General features: G+C 41.2%; 1 protein-coding gene across 14 annotated transcripts in view; it reads right to left on the bottom strand.

The window, feature by feature from the left end:
* Nucleotides 1-2,169: 2,169 nt before the first annotated feature.
* The window catches only part of LOC140496238 (microtubule-associated serine/threonine-protein kinase 4-like), a 475,527-nt gene continuing 450,093 nt past the window's right edge, over nucleotides 2,170-27,603 (bottom strand). For all 14 annotated transcript variants that reach the window (XM_072595744.1, XM_072595762.1, XM_072595752.1 and 11 more), the window contains 8 exons: nucleotides 26,558-26,706; nucleotides 24,504-24,724; nucleotides 17,973-18,170; nucleotides 12,546-12,772; nucleotides 12,330-12,452; nucleotides 10,320-10,456; nucleotides 6,933-7,111; nucleotides 2,170-5,636 (listed from right to left, as the gene is read on the bottom strand). In XM_072595744.1, coding sequence (XP_072451845.1) covers nucleotides 3,604-5,636; nucleotides 6,933-7,111; nucleotides 10,320-10,456; nucleotides 12,330-12,452; nucleotides 12,546-12,772; nucleotides 17,973-18,170; nucleotides 24,504-24,724; nucleotides 26,558-26,706 — 3,267 coding nt within the window. In that variant the 3' untranslated portion in view covers nucleotides 2,170-3,603. The remainder of the gene's footprint in view (nucleotides 5,637-6,932; nucleotides 7,112-10,319; nucleotides 10,457-12,329; nucleotides 12,453-12,545; nucleotides 12,773-17,972; nucleotides 18,171-24,503; nucleotides 24,725-26,557; nucleotides 26,707-27,603) is intronic.

Genomic DNA, 27,603 nt, shown 5'->3' with positions numbered 1-27,603 from the left:
ACTGCTTTAATGATAATCTGAATGAATATCTTGTGAAAAATTGGATTGAGGAATACAAGTTTAAACAGAAATTATCAAGTACTTTCTGATTGACTACATAATTATGGTTATGTAATAAGCAGGTGCGATTTGAGCATTGCAGATGTAGTGCAATAGCAGACTGATTTGCTAAAGTTAGGATTACATACTTCAAAACGAAAGCTCCACAGATAGCCTTCAAAAGTTAAACCACCCGAAAGTGTAGGGCTACACAAACTGTATACGATGCAGATTCCATGGGCGGATAGGTTAGCAGAAGCAATAAACTAAGCAGTTTGACTTATTTTCCCATAAAAACATCATATGAATTTTTAAAATTCTGAGGCCAGAGCTTTAATGGCATTCACTCCAAAATATAGCCATGGCCGCAATCTAATTTTTAAAAAAACTGCTGAGATTGTGACAGTTTTAAAATGGTTTGCCTGCTCCACCTGTAAGCAATAATGCAACACCTACTGCCTCTACAGAAATTTTCAGGTGAGGACAAACCTTTGGGACCTTTCCGAGTATTTTTCACATGCACTACTTAAACACACTGGAGGCTTCACCCAGCAAGTCTGCACATCAAATACTTAAAGTGTGCATGGGCTGGGGAGAGACAAAGAACACGGACTACAGATTTTGCAACAATTGCCCTCCCCTGCAGCCATTTGGAGCAGTTTTGTAAAATGACCAAGCAGTGTCACAAAGTTACTTATTGACGTCATTTTTATAATCCAAGCATCACTCCTTCTTAGTCCAGCACTGGTCCTGGCATGAAGGTGACAATTGAATTAAACAGGCCTTTTTAGCCTTTGGGAGAAAGTGAGGACTGCAGATGCTGGATGAATTCCTGACTGCAGATGCTTCCCTGATGAAGGGCTTACGCCCGAAACGTCTGCTCCTCGGATGCTGTCTGACCTGCTGTGCTCTTCCAGCACCACATTCTCGACTTTTCAGCTTCTGCCCGAACATAACAGAAACATAATATTTGGTTGGACTAGTCTTTGTCAGCGGTGATGCTCCACTTGAGCATTCTCCCCAAACAATTGCTCAAACCCTTGAATTCTGTTTGATCATCAGGAAATAAAATGCTGATAGGGAGTGGTTTGTAAAACATGGCTTTACAAGTTAAGAACTGTTCGGCTGAAAACTTGCTTGAAATTTATTGCATCCCATTCAGAAATGGCACCTCTCAAAAGATGAATTTCTACTGAGGAATTATGTGGCTTTTGCTGCTGGCAGCAAAAGTTTAACTACTATCGGAACCAGGAGGTGGTTGGGGAACACAAGGAGATTCTTGTTTATTTATAAATGTACTGAAATGCGCTGTTCAAGTGGAAGCATATTTGACAGTAACTGTTCAAAAAGGAATTAGACAAGAACTGAAATGGAAAAGAATGCAAGGCAAATGGCAGAATACACATAATGACTTTTATATATGTTGTAAGATTCTATGATTAAATCAAGTTTTCCTTCACAGAGGTGAAGGTGAACATCACTGTTCTAGTAATACAGGCAATACTCTGGGATGTGAGTTCAAATCTCACCAAGGCAACTTGTAGAATTTAAATTTAATTGATAAATCTGGAATACAAAACATGTCTCGGTTCTGGTCGCCATGACAAATATTGTTGTGAAAGCCTCTTTCATTACCTTTAAGGTAGAACATCTGCCATCCTTGCCTGGGATGGCTTTTATGTCACTCCAGACCAACAAAAATATCAAGGACTTTTAACTGCATTCTTAAATGGCCTGAGTAGACAAGCAGGAAGCTGAAAGAAGGATTATATCCGAAGCATCGACTTCTCCACCTTCTGATGCTGCCTGGCTTGCTGTGTTTTTCCAGGCTGTGTGTCTACTTTGGATTCCAGCATCTGCAGTTTTTTGTCTCTTTCTTAAATGGCCTAGCAAGTCATCCAGTTCATGAACAATTAGGGAATGGCAATAAATGATGGTCTTGCCAGTGACACCCATCTTCTATGAGAAGATACGCAAAAAATAAATTAGACACGTTTTTCCAATATGTCACATACATTGAAGGACCAACTTTGAATAACCACAACCACTGACTTGGAGCTTTACATTTATTTTCCTCAGGAGCTTATTGAACACACCCTAAGATTTTCAACCGCTGCAATGAACAGACACTTTTTCATGCCGAAAAACATTTATTTTTTGTGATATGCAAGTGCATAGGTATAAATATTTCTTTTTTCATTACAATACCACAGTTAGAACATTCACAAAGCTCTGTGGTGGAAAAACAAAACACAGAAGCTGCAAACAATTTTTTTATTGCACAGTTCTGACAGCATATTTCAAACCATTGCTTTAAGCATCAGTCCAACTACAGTGAGTACTCCAAGCCAACAGATACAGCACATACCTGACTTCACCTGCACCACAACAGAACATAAAAACCAGATTCCACACAGCCCAACATTCTTCACATGTTCAACACTTGGTTGGTACATTATTACAAAAACATAAATTGGTACATATCCAAACAAAATACCTGTGAGGTTTCCAAAATGCCACACATACATTTGGCAAACATAAAATTGCCATATAGTTATTTACACTTCTGATACATTTGTAAACAAGTGTTTAATATGCTTTATAACTAGCAAAGAGCACAGACAGACTTTGTTTGAAGGCTGCAGAATAGAAGATGACATCTTTATTGGGATTTTTCTCAACCAAGTAATACATGCCCAAATCTTTTCAACATTGTGATGTGATTCTGCCTTTGCATTCCTGTTTATTTCAACCAAAACGAAAACACCAAAGCCTGTTTTTGTCTTACACAGAATCAGATAAATAAAGGCTTAGCAAAATTAATTTTAAAAAAAATCATTCAGCACTGACTCCAATGGATCCCATTCCTTCTGGAACAAAAACAAAACTCTTTCTGTATTTTGCACAGTTTCTCCTCATGAATGAAATGATGTTAATCGAAATGTACAAAGCCACTCAATGCATTCAAACGGAATGTAAATTTTAGCTTTACCTGCTAAAAACAGCAAGCTTTCCCATAGCGACACAAATGTTCCATTTATACAGCAATTTTTATTAAATGCCACTAAGGGGGCTTTCATGTGAAATATTGTTACAGATGAAATAACATCACCACTTTTTAACCACACAATGAACATTTATTCCTGTTACCAAAGAGGACAAGGAGTGTGCTAGATATCTTCATTGTTAAATTATGTCTGCAAATGCTTTTCCCCAAAGCTGTGGGAGCCATTTATTACATTATATTTACACAAAAAAAAACCCTTTCTACGCACAATATTTCAGACATTCAAGTGATCTTGTATAAATACCAGAACATTTCAATTCATCATTATAAACAAAGCAATTGAAGAAAGGGAGAGAAGTGAGGTCGGGTGGTGGGGGAGGGGTGGGGGAGGGGGCGGTGGTAGGGGGGGTGTGGGAACAAACTTTAGTGAAGGTAGTAACTTTAGTTATTGAGAACAGATACTGCCATGCTTATGAGTGAGGGAAACCACAGTTTATTTATACCTTTTGCTATTTTGCCCTCATTTTCACTGCACTAAAACATTCCATTTTGACCTGCTATGAATTCTTAGGTTGCCTGTCCTGCACAGCTTCCTTCAGACATTGTTTCTGTTTGCTTGTGTCCACTTCCAGATGGGTACCACCAGGAGAAAGATGTTGCACAGAGGAAAACTTTGATGGGGGATCTTTCCAAGTGTTCCCTTTCTTTACAGAACATGATTTTGAATGACAAACTTGCTTATTTCCCTTCAAGTCTGTGGTGTCGTTTCTCTCAGTTGACGCACTTACTTCTGCGCTTGCACTTTGAGGTGTAGATCCGAGACTACATTTGGTCTCACAGCTTCTCTCCATTATTGAGCAGGGTGAACTGCTCTCCTTTGACTCAGGTTTTTCACCAACTGGCGTGGCCTCCACAGCCAAATGATGAAGTCGTAAGCTTTGAGAAACATTCTTTGTTTCATCTGTCTTGCCACAGTCAGCAGATGCCTTTTTTGAAAGAGATGGTTGTGCATTATTATTGAGGTTAGGCTTCTGGCATAACGTGCTCTTGACTGATGAACTCTGCTGATCAGACTTTGCAGATTTCTCTGCCTTTGATGTACTCGGACCTGACAAGAAAGCAATATCAAGGGTGCCTTCCAGTGGCTTTAGGCTTAAGATAGATCTACCATCCATCTTACATTCAGTTATCTGCCTGCTAACATTTTCAGTCATTAAACCTAACTGCGGTTTGTCCAAAGCAACTTGAGCCATTCCAGTTACTATCTTGGAACAGTCCGATGGGGTTGACCTTAAATGACCGTGAGCCGTGCATGTGTTACTTGCTGATGTATTGTTTTTCTTCACAACTGAGGATTCTTCTTTAATCAAAGATGTTAGTGTCTTTGGCTGAGTGTTGTGGACAGGTGAGCTCTTGAACATATCTGATGAAGCCTTACTATTATTAGTTTCTTTGTCACGTACTTTGCTTCCTAAAACATCGACATTTGAAGTCTTGGCTTCCAACCTTTCACAAACAGTTGGTTCTGCAGTGGATTGTTTTCGAGTCCACTCTGCATCACCTTCCTTACCAGAGAAGGTCTCCACCTTCAGGGAAGGGGTTGAGGATTGTGCAATTTTCTTAGGGTTAGGTACACTAGGAGTTGATGTGCAACTTCCAACTTCTGAATCAGGGTTAGCGGTTTGCAACACCGTTGGAACGTCATTATCATTAGAGCTTGTACCTAGTGTTTTACAAGAAGAAACCAGTGGGCCACATGCAGTGATGCATTGTTCATCTGAACTTTGCACTTTAATCTCATTACACTTAGAATCATCAGCAATGTTCACATTAAACTCAGCCATCTCTCCAGATGCTTGAGCTACATTTTCATGTCCAGAGTTTGGTTCTTGTATAGCATTTTGTTTTTGAAGAGACTCTCGTCTTACATTCCAATTTTTCTTCCTTACGACTATTGCTTTTAGTTTCTCTTTTTCAATCTCATCGAGTGACTCTTGTCTTCCCACTTTTCTTGCTACAGGACGCTTGAGACAACCCTGCTCCACAGGTCTAACTTTGGTGATGGATGACATTTCAAATGCATTCTCTTCTAAACTATGTAGACATGAATCTCTCTGTAAAGACTCTTTCCTGCCTTCTGCTTGTGAGGTTTCAAGGCTATGCTTACGAGCACACAATTGTTTCTTGTCAGAAGTATAAGAGGGAGACAGTTTCTCAGCAGACTGCACTCTCTTCAATAATGGTGACCTTGGAGGTTCTGCACTCTTAGGCCGTACCATGTGCCTTAATATAGTTGGCGGTGAGTGCATCTTAGCAGGAAAAGTCTGCGCCATTTTGGAACTTCCAATGGAGTGACCAAGCAGAGGTGACGGTGATCTCTGGGGTGAAGTTGGTTGGGGTGTTGGAGAAGGAGTTCGTGCCAGGGGGGATAAAGGGATGCTACCAGCTGATTTACGTCTGCCCGATCTATATTTTGGTCCACCTAGCTTTGAACCCAATCCATGAAGCGTACTTGGTCTGACATGACCAGAGCCAGCAGGAGAATTTGGGGCACTCGAACTAGGGGAGCTGCTTTGTGAAGAATTTGTACCTATTAAAACAAAACATTTCACATTGGTTAGTTTGTTCATAGCTTGCCAAAAAATTAAACCTAAGTTTGAACATTTTACCTTCCAATGCAAAAAAAGCAATTTGTTCTTTACTAAACTTGCCTCTATACTTGTAGCTAATGAGATTTAAATGTTGTAACACAACATTCTGATAATGACAAGACTTTTCAGTACCTTATTACAACAAATGAAATGGTAAATTGCTGATTTCAACTGTGAAGTCTCAGGAATTAGAATCTGATAACTCCTGTGCAAGACTGAAAGCATTAACACAACAGGTTCATTTTAAATGTCCATATAGGTTCAATAATGTGCCATATAAACAGAGCGAGTATTGGTTTGTAAGAACATTAACATTTATCATAAGGTACTACCATTTGCCTCAAAATCAGAGAGGCAAGAAAGATGAAAATATTACTGGAGTCTCACAGCTGATGACGATTACTGAAAAGTGCAGAGTGATGATTGCTGTGAACGGAGACTGTAGACACTTGTGAAATTTTACCACAGCATGAGTCAACTTTCAGAAGAAGGGAAAAGAAAATGGGGAGAATCATTTGACTGGATTCTTCCTCGAACCTACTCTATATTTTCTGAACACACCAGGACAGCATGGTGGCTCAGTGGTTAGCACTGCTGCCTCACAATGCCAAGGACCCAGCTTGAATTCCAGCCTTGTCTGTGTGGAGTTTGCACCTTCTCTCTGCGTCTGCATGATTTTCGCCAGGTGCTCCAGTTTCCTTACACCATCCAAAGGTGTGCAGATTAGGTGGACTGACCATGGGAAACAGAGTTACAGGGATAGGGTGGGAGGGTGGCTGGGATGCTCTTTGGTAGATTGGTTCAGGGCTCAATGGGCCAAATGGCCTCTTTCCACACTGAAAGGATTCTATGGAATGTATGTGCAGTCAAACTTCATTGTTAAACTGGCAGGACTAGCATTAATGATTAGCATCAAGATTAGAATGAAGGCTTAACGTTATGTGGCCATCACTTAACAATAGCTCTTGTTTACATTCATACATTCAGGGAAGTTACAGCAATGGGATTAACAGTAATACTCATCTTAGATCACACCTGTCTTGAATTGTCAAGGCATTCCTTCAATACCACAGTAGGGTGCCACCTTAGGCTTTTGTGGCTGGATTGTGATCTGCCACAACCTTCTGACACCGAAGCAACTGAGCCATGGCTGACACGCAACACTATTGTATTAACAGTGTCTGGCAGAGGTTAGAATTATCCAACAATTCTAACAGCGACGGCTGAAAACTCACCAGATTGAAAATCAGGGGCGGAGCGGAAGCTTTGTGTTGGTGACCTGGGAGATAGACTGTGTGTTGGGGACCCAGGCATGCTGTCACTAGATGACAGCGAGCGATTCAGTGAGGAGAAACTCCGGCTAGTGTGAAGTATAACGGGCTGTTTCGCAAATTTTTTAAAGAGCGACCGCCTTCTGTAAAAAAAAAGAGCAGGGATTTTACTTGTTAGATGCAGTTTTGATTTTGCTGGAGATCAATGATTTTAAATGTGTTAACAAAATGAACGCAGAACACAAAAGCTTACTGAAGATGTGCTGAAACTGGAAGAAAGCATAATATCGTTTGATCGTAAAACATAGGAACAGAACACGACTCTGCCCCTCTGGCCTGTTCCACCATTTCAATAAGGTAATGGCTGATCTGATTGTGACCGTAACTCCATCTCTTGTCCTCCACATGCCCCAGTCCTCTGTCAATCAGGAACCTGCCAGCTCACTCTCGATTATATTCAATGATATGGCCTCCACATCTCTCTTTGGAAGAGGATTCCAAAGTCCAATGATCCTCTGAGAGAAGAAGTTCCTCCTCACATCAGTCTTTAATGAGAGAAGCCTTACTTTATAACCTGCATCTCACTTTTCCAGTTCTAGACACCCCATGGGGGGGGAATGCCAATGAATATAGGCATAACTTATTCAACCCCCCCCCCTCCTAGGAATCTGTCTGGGAAGCCCTCTTGGAAATGTTTACAGAGCAAGAATATTGAGTATATCCATTGCAGTGGGAACCACTGAGCTGGGTCTCTCCGGTGGGATCCACCATGCCAAATCATGGAAGAAGCTATGTATCAATCTCTTGGTGATGACACCACCTCTCATTTGGTGGGAAGACACAAGAACCTGATGGGGGATTCCTAGCTACTGGTGGCAGGACATTAATGATCCAACTGATGCCTAGTATCCTTGAAGAAACTGCAAATCAGGGATGGCTTAGGGATAAATATACATTTGCGTGGTCAACCAGCAAATACTGTCAGGGTTGCCAGAATCCTTCAATGGTGGGGACAAACCTCGTGGTCAGTTACTCGGTTCCCGAGTAGAAAATCATCTCCAAAGCTTTTTTCCAAAACCTCTACATTCCACACCCCCTTCCCTCCACCCTGCAGCCAACCCCATCACTCACATTTTGTGTGAGCTCCCGGGGGAGGGAGACAGAGGGAACCTGTGATGGCAGGAACAGTGAGACAGGGGGAGGGAGGTACAGTGACAGGGAAAGGAAGATCCTGTGATGACAGGAACTATAGACTTGCACCAAGAGGCTGGGAAAGAGAGCTGTGTCCAGAAATGATCAGCAAGGCAGAAGGTGAAGCTCACTCTCGCTTCACAAGTCAAGGTTTGTAGCAGGGACATAATTCCAGGACTCATGAAAATTCCCCAGTAAAAGGTTGCCTTATGCGGAGAAAGTCTGAGCTGGGACAAAGTGAAACTGGAGAGTGCAGCCTATTCCATTCCTCACTAAGACCCAGGATTCAATCTGGAGCTGAACAGCCACGACAAGTTCACTGCATAAATAGTCACCAGCCCAGAGGGTCCAGCCCTCCATTATCTGATAGACAGATGATACTCACAACCTAGTGTGAAGCTGACCAATGGATTTTGTTTCAAGGAATATCCACTACTTTCTGATGGACAGGCTTACAATAAAAGGTAGATTATTTGTCATATTTATGGAGTGTGTTGTACCCTTTGCAGGTAAATTGGAACCATCTAGGGTGACTGGATGAGAATCTACTTTTAATGAGTTCTATCTTGCTGGTAGGTGAACAAATGAATTTTCAGGTTGCTGATGGTTGCTCAGGCCTTTGAGCTGTGGGCATCCTTCCTGCTTCTTTTGCAAGTCAATGATTCTCCTGAAAGCAAGAGCTGAAATAATAGGAAAGTGGAGCTAATAGTCCTGGAGAGTTAGTACAGTACAGACGTGAGGATGGATAGAATTGGGACGTATAAGGAGATGGTGATTGCAAAGGGTGAGTGAAGAATCAGAATGGGCCACGACAGGGAGAGGTTGAATGAGCTGTGGGAGGAGGCACTCAATAAGAGCATGAAGACACGAGGACAGCAACAACAGCCCCACAGCAATCAGTGATGGGCTGCACACTGACAGAAAGAGGCACCCTACAACTCTGACAAAGTCGAATGACTTATATTAGTTGCCTGGTCATAAAGATCAAATTGAATGCTCCAAAGAGTTATAGCTCCAAAGAGTGCAAAGAAGGTTTAGAAGGATCCGCTGATGGAGATTTTGATAGCTCAGTTGAAATTTTTGTTTATTCGTTCATTCATAGGATGAGGGCGTCACTGGCCAGGCCAGCATTTATTGCCCATCCCTAATTGCCAAGAGGGCAGTTAAGAGTCAACCATATTACTGTGGACCTGGAGTCACATCTAGGATAAAGGTAAGGATGGCAAATTTCCTTCCCTGTAGAACGTGACTCCACCAGATGAGTTTTTCCAGCAATCAATAAGGAGTCCTGGTCATCATTAAACTCTTAATCCAATTTTTAAAAATTGAATTCAAATTCCACCTTCTGCTATGGCGGGATTCGAACTCAGATCTGCATCATGTTGCGGCTGTACAGGAGATTGATTTAAGCCACTGTTGGAATATTATGTGCAATTCTGGTCTCCTTCCTATCGGAAAGATGTTGTGAAACTTGAAAGGGTTCAGAAAAAATTTACAAGAATGTTGCCAGGGTTGGAGGATTTGGGCTATAGGGAGAGGCTGAACAGGCTGGGGCTGTTTTCCCTGGAGCGTCAGAGACTGAGGGGTGACCTTATAGAGGTTTACAAAATTATGAGGGGCATGGATAGGATAAATAGACAGAGTCTTTTCTCTGGGGTCGGGGAGTCCAGAACTAGAGGGCATAGGTTTAGGGAGAGAGAGGAAAGATATAAAAGGGACCTAAGGGGCAACTTTTTCACACAGTGCGTGGTACGTGTATGGAATGAGCTGCCAGAGGATGTGGTGGATGCTGGTACAATTGCACCATTTAAAAGGCATTTGGATGGGTATATGAATAGGAAGGGTTTGGAAGGATATGGGCCGGGTGCTGGCAGGTGGGACTAGATTGGGTTGGGATATCTGGTTGGCATGGGCGGGTTGGACTGAAGGGTCTGTTTCCATGCTGTACATCTCTATGAATCTATAATCTATTACCTGGGATTAACAGTCCAGCAATAACACCACATGGCCATCGCATGCTCTCGGGTTAATAGGGTGGGCAAACACATTCGGTGATAAAGTCATGATTCCTGGGTTTGGGAAGGAACATGCTCGATTGGCTGGTTTCTTTTTGCTTCAAGCTTTGCGCACAATTATAAAAGGCAGGAACAGGGCAGATACCTTTCTTGGCCTTCCTTCTTTTTTGTTTTTTTACTCCTCCGCATCATCCTGCTTCTGTGGCTGGGCCTTCTTGCTGGACCAGTTCTTATTGATGTGTTCTCAAAAGGTGTGGTTGTGATAGCAACCTTGTTTCCACTCTAGTCACAATACACAGGAAAATGGTTACTCGTGGAGAAATCAACATTCAGTTCATGAAAATGTTTCACAGCTAACCTCTCTGCAAAGTACAGATAAGATCGTTCTCCAGCTGCAATTCAACTGAAGCCAACATTTTCCTGATGAAGGACTGATGCCTAAAATGTCGACTCTCCTGCTCCTCGGATGCTGCCTGACCTGCCGTGCTTTCCCAGCGTCACACTTTACGACTCTGACTCTCCAGCACCTGCTGCCCTCACTTTCTCCAACATTTTATGTTCCAAATTGGAACGGTTCCTAAAATATTGGTAAAGTGTTAAAATAACCAGCATTTTTAATCAAACAGATAGAGCCAGAGGAATTCAGTTTGTTGGAAGACAATCGCCCGGGGGATGAATGTATAAAAACAGTGAACTATCTAGGAGGTTTGGAGGACGGATGCTAACATTCAACTTAATTCAGTCTTAATCTTCCCCTGTATCCCTGCATATATTCTGCCACTTTACGAGCAAGGCAGCAACATAGTGATACTGTCACAGAGTATTGGAGTTTTACAGCACAGAGAAAGGCCGTTTGGACCATCATTTCTATGCCAGTATCAAGTGGCCAACTTCTCTAGTCGCACCTTCTAGTCCTTGGACCATAGTCTTGCATGGAATGGCACTTCAAGTGATCATCTAAAATATTTCTTCTATGTTAGATGGTTCCCATCTTAACTCTCTTTCAGGCAGTGAGTCCCAGATCCTCAACACCCTCTGCGTGGAAACAATTCTTCCTTAACTTCCCTCTAAGTTTTCTGCCCTTTACTTAAAACAATAGCCCTTAGTTTTTAATTCCTTTACTAAGGGGAAAAAGTTTATCCCTCTCTACTCTACTCAATTTTGTACATTTTAATCATCCTTCTCTGCTGTAGGGAAAACAACCCCAACCTATCTCATCTGTCATCATTGCTGAATCACTACAGTCCAGGCAACATCCTGGTGAATCTCCTCTGCATCCTATCTCACGCAATCGCATCCTCCTATAGTGCTGCAACCAGAACTGCACGTAGTACTCTAGCTGTAGCCTAGCTAACTCTTCCTGTAGCTCCATCATAACCTCCCTACTCTTCTATTCAATGCCTGAATAATTGTTCTTAACCACATTATTCACTTGCCCTGTTGCCTTCAACATCTGTGGACATGCTCACCAAGATTCCTCTGATCGTCTAATTCCCACGGCCTTACCAATAGTTGTGTAGACCCTTGCCTAGTCAGCCCTCCCAAAATGCCTCACCTCATTTTTCAGGATTACATTCTATTTGCCACTGTTCAGTCCCACTGACCTGCCATTTATATCATCCTTGTGAACCACTCTAAACTGCCTGCAATGAAATTATATATTTCCTTAAATACCACAACCAAAACTGCTCACTGTACTCCTGATGTGGTCTCACCAGTACGTTGTGCAATTGCAGTAAGTCTTCCCTACTCTTACACTCCAACCCCTTTGAAATAAGGGCCAACACTCCATTAGCCTTTCTGATTACCTGTTGCACCAGTGTGCTAGGTTTCTGAATTTCATTCACAAATATCCCAGAACCCTTTGGGTTGCAGCGTTCTACAGTCCATTGCATGGGAGGTCATGTTAATTTGGAAAGACAGCATAAATATTAGTAAATTGTTGCAAAACGTCTCTTGAATGCTATTTTCCATAGGACAACGTAATAATCTGGTTTTCAAGTTTAACATGACCACAAAATTATTCAGTTTTAGGCACTCGAATTCAATGAAAGAGTGATAAGTAAGCTTATAAAGGAATTAAACGTACACTTGCACCCCAATATCTTGTTTAGAAGCATTCTGCTGGTCAGATATAAATGCTTTATAAATGTACCTTGACAAGCAGTTCGACCACCTCTGTATGAACCAGACCAAGTACTGGTTCGCTATTTACATGTGTTATTAGATCGCCAGCCTTTAATCCTGCAGTGTGAGCTGCACTTCCTTCTTCAACGTTCTAGTGGCCAAAAATAAAGAGAAAAATTGATTTAATTTTTTGTTAATAATCAAAACATGAACCTATACACTGTATTGTCTCACATGCACTTACCCAAACAATATGATGGACTGTATAAACATCACTGTCCCCCATGTAGACTCTAATTGCTCGGAGTGTGAAACCATATTTCTTTCCTGAACTGTAGATAATTATAGGAGGCTTCGGACTTCCAGAGCTCGTGGAAGAGTCCCGACTGGGTGAGGAGTCTCTCGATGAAGGGTCAGAGGAAAGAGAATGTGGGGAGATTGGACTCGCCAATGGAGAAGCACCGAAAACATCTGAAATGAAAGGGCACAATGAAAATGAAATTTTTGGGTCTGTGGTTAGCTGCTGATTGAATATGTGGGAAAACATGTGGAGAATCGACCTTCCCATCAACGTTAAGTATCAAGAAGTGGAAGTGGTGGAAATATCAGTGGAATAATAATCCAGAAGCCAAGTCTAATGGTCTGGAGTCATGAGTTTGAATCTCTGGTGAAGTCTGAATTAAAATTAATGTAAAAATACCCTTGTTCAATAAGAGTCATTTAGAGAAGAAATCTACCATCCTAATATGGTCTGGACACATGTCATTCCAGACCCATGACAATGTGGTTGACTCTTAACTGCCTTCTGGGCAATAATTGATGGCCTAGCCAGAGACTCGCATACCTCATGGAAAAAAAACCTAAATGCTCCGAATTAGATTTTAATTGTGCAGCTGATTTTGGGAGATAAAATTTGCCAAATGCTCAATGGATCAGACAGCCAGCCCAGTCCGTTTTCGGAGACAGACCTTAGAAGTGTAGGTTAGGTCAACTGCAGGGTGACCAGGGGCTATCAGCTCCCTCTGGATATGATGGGGAAGCAGGAAGTTTGTTCTTAGTGGGGGAATGATCTTAAAGTCTACCCTGGAAATTACCATTGTACAAGTTATAGTTCCTGGCACTGATCTTTGAGAGATGGTTGCACACATTTAGGATGGCACTCAGCATAGTCCACATCATGTTCTTAATGAGTAGAAAATCTGATAGAATTTGTTCACCTCATCTCAGCTGAAGCAAAAGATTTGTTACTTGCAAAAATTTGCACTCAAGCAACTTCAAACTTCAAATCAGAGCTCATCACTTGGTTTCCATTTAGTTCTAATGTGTTGGTCCTTTAATGAAATGCTTCGTCACTTGATTAAAACATTAATCTAAATGCGCCCCTCCATGTATAATCAAAGAAAATTGAATTGAGAGGCCCACTTGAAGGGATCACGTTCAGACTTCTTGCTCTGCATACTAATTTACCAAAGGTGTGATAAAATATTTAGTTCACCTTAGAGTACATTTGATCTTCATGGAAAATGGGTAGCACTGGAGACAAACTGGCCAGTCACTGCAAGGGATCCACAAAACCCAGTAATGATGTTCAAGGGGTAGCTACCATGAATCAATCACTGAGCAGAACTGCCCAGGTAACCCATACTGGACCAACACCCTGTGTGAAAATGTCTGCAAAAAGATGTGAAGGGCTTAATGGACAACATTCCGAGGTGATTCTGCCCCCCTTGCAAAAAACAAAACCTACAATTTCCGAGAGGAAATGCAGTCTAAATGAATGAGGAATATAGCTGCCACTGGTTCTCCCTTGTTATACAGCTTCCAAGGCAGTAATGAATTTAAACATCTTTGTCCAAACCATCTTCATTAGCATAGCTTGAGTTATAGTTATTCCAATACACCTAGAAGCATATTAATTACTTATAAAACTTCAGTTGTGCTTGTTATACTAATCACAGCTTTCTGTAATATGCAACAAATCTTCTAAGGAAAATGCATACATCATCAAATCTTAAATCCTCATTAAAACTTGTCACAGTGGCAAGCATGTAATCTGGTTCCTAATTAAAGGTTTTCTACAGGCTGGAGAGGCACAAAACTTGAAAGAATTACTAATTATAGCTTGCAGTTCCACACACACACAAATGACTGCGGTGTCGTTTTCATTAAAAATGCAGAAATACTGTTTGTACATTGTTGGGCTGCTTACTGGCTTTGCTTCTGGGTAATTAATACGCTTAGACTAATGTGTCATTGCTATACACAGTCTCCTAAAACTTCAGGTTGCTTTGTAAATAAGCTAAAAGGAACAATCAATATCTCTAACTTCAAGGACAAAGCCACATCCCTGACAGGTCTGAGGGATTGGTTGAGAATAATCATGGTCGATGGAGTACACAGAAAGATTAAAAACAAGGGACAAAAACAAGAGGGGGTTTTGAAACCCAAAGTATTTTGGTAGATGTTGTGGCTCTGCACTCAAACTACAAGAACAACAGTGGGGAGATCTGCTCCTGAATCATCCAGAATTCATTCGTTGGATGTGGCCAATCAGATAGAAGTCACCTCCATCAATGGACTGGAAATTCTGAAGAAGCAATCAGCCCCAGGAGCAAACATGGGAGAGAACCAGCCTGCGGTTGGAGGGGAGAGGTGAGTGGTATAGAGTCATCAAGTGACAAGGAAGCAGGAATGGGAACAGGAAATTAGACCACCAGGAAGGGGAGTGAAGTTGCTGAGCAAGGCCTGAAAGATTAGGGCTTCACGCTAGGGAACAAGATCAAGGGCCTGGGTATGAAATGTGACTGCAAAGTATGGAGGCCCTGTGGAGGTAGGGGAGTGGGAGCAGCTCAGGTCGAGTATGGGGGTGAGGCGAGGAAGAAAGGAGTAAGAGGATTGCAGTGGGAGGAGGAGAGTAACCAGTGGAAGATTAGAAGCTGCAATGAGAGAGGAGCTGCAGGAAGACAGGCACTGCGGGGAGTGGAGCAGCTGCAGAGGAGGAGACAGTAGCTGCAACTTGGGGTGAGGGAAGGGAAGTTTCAAAGTGAGGTAGGAACAGTGGCAAAGTGTGTGGGAGTTAGATCTGTAAACAAGGGGAAGGTAAAGAATGGCTGCAAAGAGGGATGGGACAAAAGGCTACACAGGGCTGCAATGACAGAGAGGGGCTACAAAGGTTGGGACAGGGTCTGAAAGCACAGAAAGGGCAGATAATAACATTTGTGTCACATAAATGCCAGGTATGACCATCTCCACTAAAAAAACAATCTAACCAGCACTCTTTGACATTCAATGGTGATGCCATCACTGAATCCCCTACTATAAAAATCCTGGGGGTTACTATTGACCAGAGACTCAACTGAACTCACCACGTAAATGCAGTGGCTACAAGAGCAGGTCAGAGACAAGGAATACGATTGACTCACCAAAGCCTGTCCATCATCTACAAGGCACATCAGGAACGTGATGGAATACTCCCACTTGCCTGGATGAGTGCAGCCCCATCAAGACTGAAGAAACTTGACACCGTCCAGGTCATAACAGCTCACTTGACTGGCATTACATCCACAAACATCCACTCCCTCCATCACCAATGCTCAGTAGCAACAGTGTATACTATCTACAAGGTGCACTGCAAAAAATCACCAACAATCCTCAGGCAGCACCTCCCAAACCCATGACTACTTTCATCTAGAAGGGCAAGGGCAGAGATACATGGGAACGCCATCATCTGCAAATTCCCCTCCAAGCCACTAGTCATCCTGACTTGGAAATGCATCGTCATTCCTTCACAATTGCTGGAATTCCCTCCCTAATGACTTTGTGGGTCAACCTCCAGCACATGGACTGCAACAATTCAAGAAAGCAGCTCACCACCACCTTCTCAAGGGCAACTAGGGATCAGCAATAAAGGCTGGCCAGCCAGCGACACCCATATCCCACAAGTGAACAAAAAAATAATTAACTCTTCATCTGTGGGGAGAGAAATATAGAGTTAATGTTCTGAGTTCAATATGACCTTTGTATTCTGAAAAGGAATCTGATCAGACTCAAAATGTTAGCTCTCTTCTTCCTCCACAGCTGCTGTCAGAATTGCTGATTTTCTCCAGCACTTGCTGTTTTTATTTCAAGTTTTCAGCATTTGCAGTATTTGGTCGTGGTCGCTGGGTCAAAATATTGGAATTCTCTTTCTAATGGCATTGTGGGTCAACCCACAAACAGGTGAACCACAGCAGTTTCAGAAGGCTGCTCATCACCACCTTCTCAAGGGTAATTAGGGATGGTCAATAAATTCTGGCCAGCTAGCAAGTCCCACATCCCACAAGTGAATTTTAAAAATAGGTTCACAAAAAAGGAGAAATGGTTGAAGTTCGGGGAGAAGCTGGGGATCTGTTAAACTTCTCCACAATGGAACAGCCACTTACTGGGAACAGGAAAACAGAAGAATTGAATTATTTTAAAAGTATTGTGGAATTCCCTAGACCAAGACTACAGGAATTCGCAAACCATTGAGAGGGCAATGTACCGGATGCTGCTGAAATGAAGACTGTCAATTGCATTAATTCATATTGAACATTTTTATTTCACAAGGGTTTGCACTTACAGGTATTTGTATTATCACAGCTGAAAGTGTCTTACAAAGTTTGAATTACTTTGAAGTGCACTGGCTGTGTTAACACATTAGCTGTGATCGCATCAGGCTGCAAAAAGCATGTTTGAGGTGATGGCTTTTTGAGTATACAATTGTGTCAGTTACTTATTTAAAAAAAGCATTTGTTGCTAATTTACGCTTGTTGTTTTGTGCTGATTTAAATACAGTGTTTAGGAAATTAACATTTTCTTGTGTGTTTTGGCTTTAGGTTTAATGGAGCAGTGATGATTATTAAACCTATTCATACATTCTTCTAATTCCACTTCAGTGCAGGTCCAAATCCTTCATACATCAGCACAAATATAGAAGGCATGGTTATAATGTTGGTACCTCCTCTGAGCTCCCATCAGGTCTTAACCTGGAGCAGTGGAAGAATTCAGCAATGGAAATACTGTAGAATGTAAAGGGGAAATGGCTTGGTTCTCACTAGTTGGAAATGATCATTGCCTGGCATTTATGTGGCACAAATATTACTTGCCATGAATCAAAAGTCTTAATATAGTCCAGGTCCTGCTACATAGGGACAGAGATTGTTTTAGTTTCTGAGTTGTTGCGAATGGTGCTGAACTACAGCAAATGTCCAAATAAACTTGAAAGCATGGACTAAATATAAAAAGAAAGCATTCAATTTTAAACTAGTTTATTGTGTGGACACAATGAATGCTTACCCTAAAAGATGCAAATATGAAAGGCAGAGAATGGCAATCTTATTATTTGCACAGAGACATGTGTCTTAATGGGCTTTATATTATGTCAGTAGCACATTGTTTGCCCAGAGCCATTAATAAAGGGCATTAAAGAAAGAGCACTTCAAAACTGTGAAATATTAAATGCAATATATCCAATTAATCATCTCATTTATTCTTGGAAATTCTGCTTGAAATAGTTTTATGATGGATCTTGCCAAAACATGCTCACCTGTGTAAACCTTTTGAGGTGGTTTATGGTACCATTTACATTTAGAGAGCTGTCTATTACTAAGTTGACAATGTGGTTTGTATATGCTGTTCCTGATTGTCATACCTGCAGGAATCATGAGTGAAAGTGCAGTGGCAGAGGCTGATTTCATCACTTTTCTTGTTCGTTCTTTCTCTGTACTTTCCAATCGCTGACGGGCTAGCTGTGTGACACTGTCACTTGCAGGCTTTGGTGAAATATCTGTACTTTCCACACTGTCACTCCTGGTGTTAATCTGATCCAGGTGTTCGGAAAAACTGCCAACTGTTCAGAAGCAAACGGATTCAATCAGTATTTCCCCATTTCATTAGACATTCTTTTTAAGTGCTCATTCTTATAAAGCTGAAAATGAAAATATTACACTCATTCCAACATCTAACAGTAAGAGCTGAAAGTCTCACTGGTCTGCAAAAATCTAAATAGCAATATCTCATTTCAATGAATTGAAAATCAGCTTATATTGCACTGACATTCATCCTTCTATTTCTCTTTTCTCCAAATGGAATTAATATAACAATCTCACGAAGCTGCAGAGGACCAGCTGCTGTGAAAATTTAATATATACGGGATAAGAGAAGACAACTGAGGTAATGCTTATAAAAAAAATCATATTATTAAGCTACATTGCCTCCTACATTGAAATGTTTCACTGATTGGAAACTGAAACAAATACTATTCTGCTTTCCTAACTTGAAGAATTTACATATTACAGAAGCTAGCGAGCTTGAGGGAGTGTTGTGTCACACTGGGGAAATACTTATGAATATTCAGATAACACAGCAAATTGCAACTGATTTCATCTCAAATCACAAGTCATAAAAAAGGGAGTTGCACAATGTAATAGAGTCATACAGCACAGAAACAGATCCTTTAACCCAACAGGTCCATGCCAACCAGGTATCCCAAATTAAAAGAGTTCCATTTGCCTGCATTTGGCCGAAATCTCTCTAAACCTTCCCTATCCATGTATCTATCCAACTGTCTTTTACTGTCACTTGCATCTACCACTGCCTCTGACTGCTCATTCCATACACACACAACCCTCTGTGTGAAAAAGTTGCCCCGCTCACCTTAAACTTATGCCCTCTAGTTTTGGATCACCTTGGGGAAAAGATCTTTGCTATTCACCTTCTCTCATGATTTTATAAACCTCTATGAAATCAACACTCAACCTCTTGTGTTCCAGAGAAAAAAATTCCATCCTATCCAGCCTCTCCTTATAACTCAAAACCTCCCATATCAGTAACATCCTTGTAAATCTCTTCTGTACCCTTTTCAGCTTAATAAAATCCATTCTACAGCAGGGTGACCAGAACTATATGCAGTACTCCAAAAGTGGCCTCACCAACATCCTGTATAACCGCAACATGACATCCTAAGTCCTTTACTCAACGCTCTGACCAATGAAAGCAAGCATGCCAAATGCCTTCTTCACTATCCTGTCTACCATTGATACCACTGTCAGAAATTATGTACCCTGTATCCTAGGGTGTCTTTGATAACACTCCCAGCATTAATTTTGTAAATCCGGTCATGGTTTATCTCACCTAAATGCAACACCTCGCATTTATCTAAATTAAACTCTGTCTGCTAGTCCTCAGCTGATTAAGATCCCATTGTATCTTAGATAACCTTCTTCACTGTCCATTATGGCACCAATTTTGCTGTCATCCACAAACTTACCAATTATGCTTCTTATATCCTCATTCAAATCATTTATGTAAATGACAAACAGTGGATCCAGCACCAATCAGTGTGGAACATTGCTGGTCACAGGTCTCCAGTCTGAAAGACAACCTTCTACCACAACCCTCTCTCTCTTACCGTCAAGCCATATTGTATCCAATTGGCAAGCTCTCCCTGAATCTCATGTGATCTAATTTTACTAAGCAGTCTACCTTGTCAAAGGCCTTGTTAAAGTCCATGGAAACAACTCTACCACTTTACCCTCATCTACCCTCTTAGTAACATCCTCACAAAACTCAATTAAGTTTGTGAGAAAGGATTTCCACGCACAAAGCCATTCTATCTCTAATTGGCTCTGCCTCTCCAAATGCATGTAAATTGTCTCACACAGAATACCCTCCAACGATTTAGCCAACACTGATATCAGACTCACTGGCCTATATGCCCCTGGCTTTTCTTTCCAGTCTTTTTAAAATAAACACCACATTAGTCACCCCCTAGTCTTTTGGCACCTCACCTGTGGCTGTCGATGATACAAACATCTCTGCAATTTTTTCCCTAGCTTCCCACAATGTCCTAGGACACACTTGATCAGGTCCCTGGCATTTATTTAACTTTATGTCCAGCAACCCCCATTCCTATAATGTGGACTGTTTCCAAGATAGAAGGAGAATCGACGTTTCAGGCATGAGTGCCCGAAACGTCAATTCTCCTTCTCCTTTGATGCTGCCTGACCTGCTGCGCTTTTCCAGCAACACATTTTTAAGCTCTGATCCCCAGCATCTGCAGTCCTCACTTTCTCCTATGTTTCCAAGATATGACTATTTCCCAAGTTCCCTGGCTTCTATGTCTCTTTACTCTATAAATACTGATACAAAATATCTATTTAGTATCTTCATATCCAGTGGTACATCATTGATCTTTAAGGGGCCCTATTCTCTCCCTAGCTACTCTTTAGCCTTTAATGCACTTCTAGAATCTCTTTGGCTTTTGCTTAACCATATCTATCAAAGCTATCTGATACATCTTTTTTGCCCTCCTGATTTCCCTTTTAAGAATGCCCCTACTCCCCTTATACTCTGCATGAGATTCACTTGATCTCAGCTGTCCATACCTGACACATCTGATTTTATTTATTGTCATCATGTACTGAGATACAGTGAAAAGTGTTTTACATGCTATGCAGGCAGAATGTACAATAGATTGCTGGTGACCATTACTCCCACGAACTTGGCGCTCTTAACTATCTCCACCTCAGCACCATTGATGCAGACAGGGCCGTGCCTTCATTCTGCTTCCTGAAGTCAATGACCAGCTCCTTCATTTTGCTGATGTTGATGGGGACATTGTTGTATTTATACCTTGCCAAGAAGCACTCAATCTTTTTCCTGTATTGTTGAGATCCAACCAACAATAGTGGGGTAATCAGAAACCTTGTAAATGGAGTTGGGGCAGTACTTGACAGTATTAGTGAGTGTATAAGGTGTAAAATAGGGGGTTGAGTATGCAGCCTTGTGGGGGCACTGATACTGAGGATTATGGTGGCACTGGAATGATGGTGTCTTCTTGAAGTAGGTGAAGACTTCAGATCAAAATAAGGAGAGGTTAAAGATATCAGTGAAAACTTCTGCCAGCTGTTCCACACACTAACCCTCTCCTCTTTCTTGACCAGAACCTCAATATTTCTAGTCTTCCAATGTTCTCTACTGCTACCAGCCTTGCCCTTTACTCTAACAGGAGCATACTTTCTCTGCACTCTCGTTATCTAACTTTTAAAAGCCACCCCCCCCACTTTCCAGACTTCCCTTTATCTACGAATAGCCTGACCCCAATCAACTTTTGAAAGTTCTTGTTTAATACTTCCAAAATTGGCCTTGCTCCAATTTAGAACTTTAATTTTATGCAACGTCTATCCTTTCCATAAACTATTTTAAAAGTATAGAATTATTATCACTAGTCCCAACTGCTCCACTACGAACACTTCAGTCACTTGCCCTGCCTTATTTCCCACGAGAAGATTGTGCTCACTCCAGTTATTGACTGACAGGTCCGTGAACAATCCAGTGGGGAATGATAAATGATGATTTAAGGTCTCACCAGTCATAACTGATGCGTAGGATAAATTCAGTAATGCTTCTTGAGATGCACAGGAACAGCTCACAAAATTATTAGAATGTTGACCTCTCATGTTCACTGACATTCAAGATTAATTGGGCGGCACAGTGGCTCAGTGGTTAGCACTGCTGCCTCACAGCGCCAGGGACCTGGGTTCGATTCCAGCCTCAGGTAACTGTCTGTATGGGGTTTGTACATTCTCCCCGTGTCTGTGTGGGTTTCCTCCCACAATCCAAAGATGTGCAGGTTGGGTGAATTGGTCATGGGATGTGTAGGTTAGGTGCATTAGTGAGGGTCTGGGTGAGTTACTCTTCAGAGGGTCAGTGTGGATTTGTTGGGCCGAAGTGCCTGTTCCCACACTGTAGGGATTCTATGATTACACAAAAGGGTTTTGAGAGATTTGAACAGCATGAAGCTGAAAGGGACCTCACAGATGTGCATTTTGTATATGGACAGTGACTAGGAGACAAGGATGGCAGAGTTAACGGACATGTGAGCCCTCACTACCTCTGCTTATATTTAGAGTGTCTAAAAGGAAGTGAGATACATGGAATTGTTAATAAACACAGAAAGCTAATAGAACAGGGCACCTGGACTACAACTTGCCATCTGATACTATATTCAGGTGGGCCCACAAAGATAAGCTCCCAAACCTGGCTGAAATGGATTCTTTTCTCATCTTTCTTGGTATTTGGACACTGCTGACAAGGCCAGCATTGTTTTCCATCCTTCAGTGTCTTTGAAAAATCTTTACTTTGGAAATAATGGGGAGGCTGTGGCCTAATGGCATTATCGCTAAACTATTAATCCAGAGACCCAGGTCTCTGGGGGCCTGGGTTTGAATCCCACCCAGATAAATGGCAGAATTTTATTGAATTCAAATCCTATCTGCAAACAAAAAGAATATGTACGCATTCTATCATTGCTTCAACTCAACAAAATAGGTGACAATGATCTGGTGGTTTAATGGCCTTACCAATCAGAGTTAAAATTTAAACAATGCCTTGCAATTAACTGTCAATCAGTTTTATTGGTTGCATTCTCCATGGCAACACCTCTATCAGAATCCATTTGTCAACCAATCATCATGTTCCTCTCATGAAGTATAAGGTGGGTTTTCCCTTTGAAGTGACATTCTTGCAAATTGTTCACAAGACAAAAAGCTTCATTAAAGTATATCTTTTTTTCAGCTTTAGTGAAGAGGTATTTCCTCATGTTGGTATTAAATGACAAAGTCCTTACCCTGAGGCCATGGCCCTAACGTTCCAGATATCAAGTCGGTGAAACAGCCTTTCAGCACGTACCCTTTCAGTGAGATCATCTCTCACTATTCTCAACCCCAGGAGGGAAAGACCCATTTTACTCTATCAATCCCCATAGAACGAGTTCCTCGCAATCCAGAGAACCTTCTCCAAGGAAAGTACATCTTTCTACAGGGAGGGAGGCTAAAACTGCACACATTAGTCCAGGTGCAGTCCCATCAAAATCCTGTACAATGTTTACAAGACCGCTTTATTCTTTCTTCCATTGCTAATGGAGGATAAACTTATTTGGAGGCAGCATAACAAAGATTCACTCAAATGATTCCTGGAATAAGAGGAGTGCCCTATGACCTGATGCTGGATAAATTGAACCTACATTTTCTGGGGTTGAGGAATAAGACCTGATTTCATACAAGATTCATCAGGATTGACACTGAGAGGTAGTTACTCCTGGTTCGGGAATCTAAACACCATGGGTATGTTTTCAGACTAAGGAGTTGAATCATTTAGGACTGAAATGAGGAGAAATTTCTTTGCTGAAAGTAATGTTAAGTGTTTGGATTTCTTTATTCCCAGAGAGTTGTTGATGCCTTAATGTTGGGGTATAGTTAAGGTTGAGATGGACAGATTTTTGATCACTCAGGGAATCTGGAGATATGAACAGCAGGCGCAAAACTGAAGGTGAAGTAATAGATCAACCATGATTGTGTTCAATGGACCAGCAAGCTTGAGGGATCTTTTGCTTCTACTCCTTACTTGATACAACTTCAGTGTTTTGAAGATCCACCATGATGCTAATGATAGTTTGTAATTATCCCATACAACTTACAGGGCTTGTCCATGAGAGTTACTCATCGAGTGGGAAGGTTAAGTACAGCTCTAGTTTTCATCTTGATCTTAACCCAGGCTGTTTTACATATTCTTTCCAAAATGTACTGATTAACTTTCCACTAATTAATGTGAGGGTAGAAACTAGAAATGGGGCTAAAATATTAGTTATCAAAATGACTGTTTATCACCTCGATTATCGGAACGACACGGGCGGGGAGTATTTTGTTCGGATAATTAAATGCTGGATAACACAAGTATTGGGACTGTGTGATCTTGTCTGGATAATCCGAAATTCAGATAATCAAATGCTGGATAATCGAGGTTACTCTGTATATCACAGTATCTCTAAATTTAAATGATTTAGCAAGTATTCTATATATAAAACAAAATAGAATTTTTAAGTGTTCATTAATCTCTAGTTCTACTTTGGTACTAGATATTTTGTAGGCATTAGCAGTTCTGATAGCCAGTTGATTGGAATAGAAACAGACTGGTTACGGAATTGAAATAGCAGACCAGAGTGAATGGGTTCATGACATATTGTGAATTAAAGTCAACCTGCAAATGACTAGGAAAGTTACTGACTTGTAAAAATGCCATCTGGCTTTCAGGCAATGGCTTGAATGGTTCTGGACTGTTGGACATATGATTCTAGTCTCACATTGCCTCTCGCATTCAAATATTTTTCTTTAAAATGTTGTACCTGAAAGAGTTGAGCTGCTGATGGTGCTGGGAGTGGTTGCATCAATCTCATCCTGAGATGTCCCTATGGAAAACATGATCTTGTCCTGGTCCCTGTGAGAGTCTTCCTGAGACAAAGATTCATCGTCCTCAGCAGAAATTGCAAAGCTTGGGAGCATCCCAGAACGCTGGTAACAGTTGCTGTTCTCACTACTTGACGTTTGAGTTAGAGATAGGTGTTGCCTGAAGGTGGCAGAAACACAATACATCATGTTCTAAATTACAGGACTTCTGCTTCAATGTCTGGAATTGCGTCCTTTGTATTAATATTTAAAAAGCCAATCGCAGAGAATTGTATACCCAGTTTCCAAAACCTGAGAGTGTGGCTTATGTTTGTGAGAATGACTGGACTAGACCATAACAGACAGGAGCAAATGTAGGCCATTCAGCCCTTTAAGTCTGATCTCTTATTCAATAAATCCTTGCTGATCTGATCGCTCTCAACTCCACTTTCCTGCCTTTCCCCCATAGCCCTCGATTCTCTTACTGATTAAAGATCATCCGTCTCAGCCCTAAATATACTTAACATCTTATCTTCGACAACTCTCTGAGATAAGGATCTCCACAGACTCATTACCCTCAAAAGGAGAAATTCTTCCTCATCCTCTGAGGTCATGCCCTCTGGTTATGGACTCTCTAACAAGGGGAAACAACCTCTCCCAATCCCCCTCAGGATCTTAGATATCTAAATAAGGTCACCTCTTAGGCTTCTAATTTCCAATTAGTTCAGGCCCAATCAGCTCAACCTCTCCTCGTAAGAAAACCCCTCTATATCCAAGCTGAACGTTGTGAAAACAGAGAAAGGTTTTTGTTTGAAAACTGAAAAATGTAAACTGGAGTTATTTGGAAGATGGAAGGTCATTCCTTTCCTAATAATCTCACCAAAGGAGCAAATCTTTCCATTTCCAACATTATACTCCACCTGCCATTTAATCTATCCAAATCCATTCAAAGATTGAGTCCTCCCCATGACTTAGCTTCCTACATACCTTCCTACTGTCAACAAGTCTGCCTCCAATACACTCTGTCTCATCATGCAAGTTATTATCATAGATAAAAAATGCGAGGTCCCAATATTAATCCTTGTTGAACTTCACTAGTTACATTTTGCCATGTGAAAAGAACTATTCACCCTGACTTTGTTTCCTGTAAGATAGCAAATCCTCCATTCATCATCATCATCACAATTACTTCAAACCTTGTGAAGCAATCTTTGTTGTAGAACCTTAGCAAATTTTTTTTGGAAATCTACATGCATTACACCTCATTGTTCTTCATGGCATGCCCTCAAAGAGCTCTAATAAATTTGTTGAACATGAAATCCCTTCTGTAGACCCTTTCATCTCTACAGGATTCTATAATGATTTTTTTTCTACTTCTTAAACATGGAATCTAGCAGTTTCCCAAAGATAGATCTTAGATTAAGTGGCCTGAGGTTTTCTGCTCAGTGTCCCTCCTTTCCTGAATAGAAGGGTCATATTCATGGTTTTCCAATTCAGCAGGATCTTTGGCCATCAGGTTCAGGGAATGCATCAGCTTTTAGTACCATCGATTTTCCTGGTATGGTCTCTCCAGCACTCAATTGTTGGGCGGTTGGGATTCCCATGGTGGTTCAGGACCTTTAGTGGCCAGTTATCAATCACTCAAGTGCCGCTTCTCATTAGGTCTCCATTTGGAGGTTGGTGAGGGGTGTTCATGACATCAGAAGATGGTTGGGAGATCAACCTGCTTGGGCTGCTAAAGGGAGCAAAAAAAGATGTTCATCTTCAGGGCACCCTTTCCATGTTAGGTGCCCAATCACCTCTCCTCCTCCTTTCTTCCTAACCTCCTGAATGTCCAATATATCTGCAGATTTCATTTCCATCTTTTGATTACTTTGCAACCAGCACTGCTACCCGTGATTATAAACTACTTTTATTTACTTAACCGAGGTGTCAGATATACTGTACATTTTAAAACTACTTGAAACTCAATGAAAAACTAACGGAAGGATTATGCACAGATTTACGTACTTACATTTCAGAATCGGGAATCCAAGAAATTGAATCAACATGCAATGTGTTAGCCTTTTTTAGCTTCCCGCCTGCATTATCCTTTTCCCCTCGGATGTTTTCAGAATATCTTTTCTCATCAACATGAGAGATTCGGTCCATGCTTTTGTAAACCTGACAAGAGATGACAATTTGACTAATATACTTTTTGTCTAGAAGAAATATTCACACAGAATACTCTGTTTTAAAACACAGTAAAGGCAACACTGGTGGGAAGAGATTCTCCGTTTATACCTTTTAATGAAGCAAATCCTTGGGGTGTCAATTCAAGAAAAACTAGACTTTTAACCAAATCCAATATAAAAGGAACAAATTGTATACCTCCAAGTCTCTAATATACAGGTCAATGGTCATAGCTTATATTCTTTCGAGTCACATCGTGGCTACATATTTATTACACACAACTGGATTACTTATAATGGAAGCAAAAGATATAGTTTGTAAAAGGCCAGAAAGGACAGAACCCCTCCAGTATTTCAAACTGTGTGCCATCATTTTGCTGAAGATGGTCTCACAGTGCCATGTAAACATCAAGAGAATAATATAGTGGCAGCAACTATGGTTGAGCAGAAGTTGAAAGAGGCTGGAAGTGTAGCTGAGCCTTTCAGTGGCGGATGAAATTCAATGCTGAGAAATGTGAAGGGAGAGATCTTGGAAGGAACAACAAGAAAAGGAAATGTTAAACAAAAGGGTTAATATAAAACATAGGGTATGATTCTAAATGGGAATGCAGCAGCAGAGCGACCATATATAAGCACAAATCATTGAAAAAGTGGCACTTAGTCACGGATAGAGTTGTAGAGCCATGCAGCATCGAAATAATCCCTTCGATCCAACTCGTTCATGCCAAACAGATTTCCCAAACTGAACTTGTCCCACTTGCCTGCGTTTGGTCCATATCCTTCTAAACCTTTCCTCGTTCATGTATCTATCCAAATGTCTTTTACATGTTGTAACTGGACCCATCGACCACTTCCTCTGGCAGTTCATTCCACATACAAACCACCGTGT

The sequence above is a fragment of the Chiloscyllium punctatum genome, chromosome 2 (assembly GCF_047496795.1).
Source record: "Chiloscyllium punctatum isolate Juve2018m chromosome 2, sChiPun1.3, whole genome shotgun sequence".
NCBI lineage: Eukaryota > Metazoa > Chordata > Chondrichthyes > Orectolobiformes > Hemiscylliidae > Chiloscyllium > Chiloscyllium punctatum.
The sequence above is the reverse complement of the archived record's forward strand: the minus strand, read 5'-3'. Positions and strand labels throughout refer to the sequence as shown.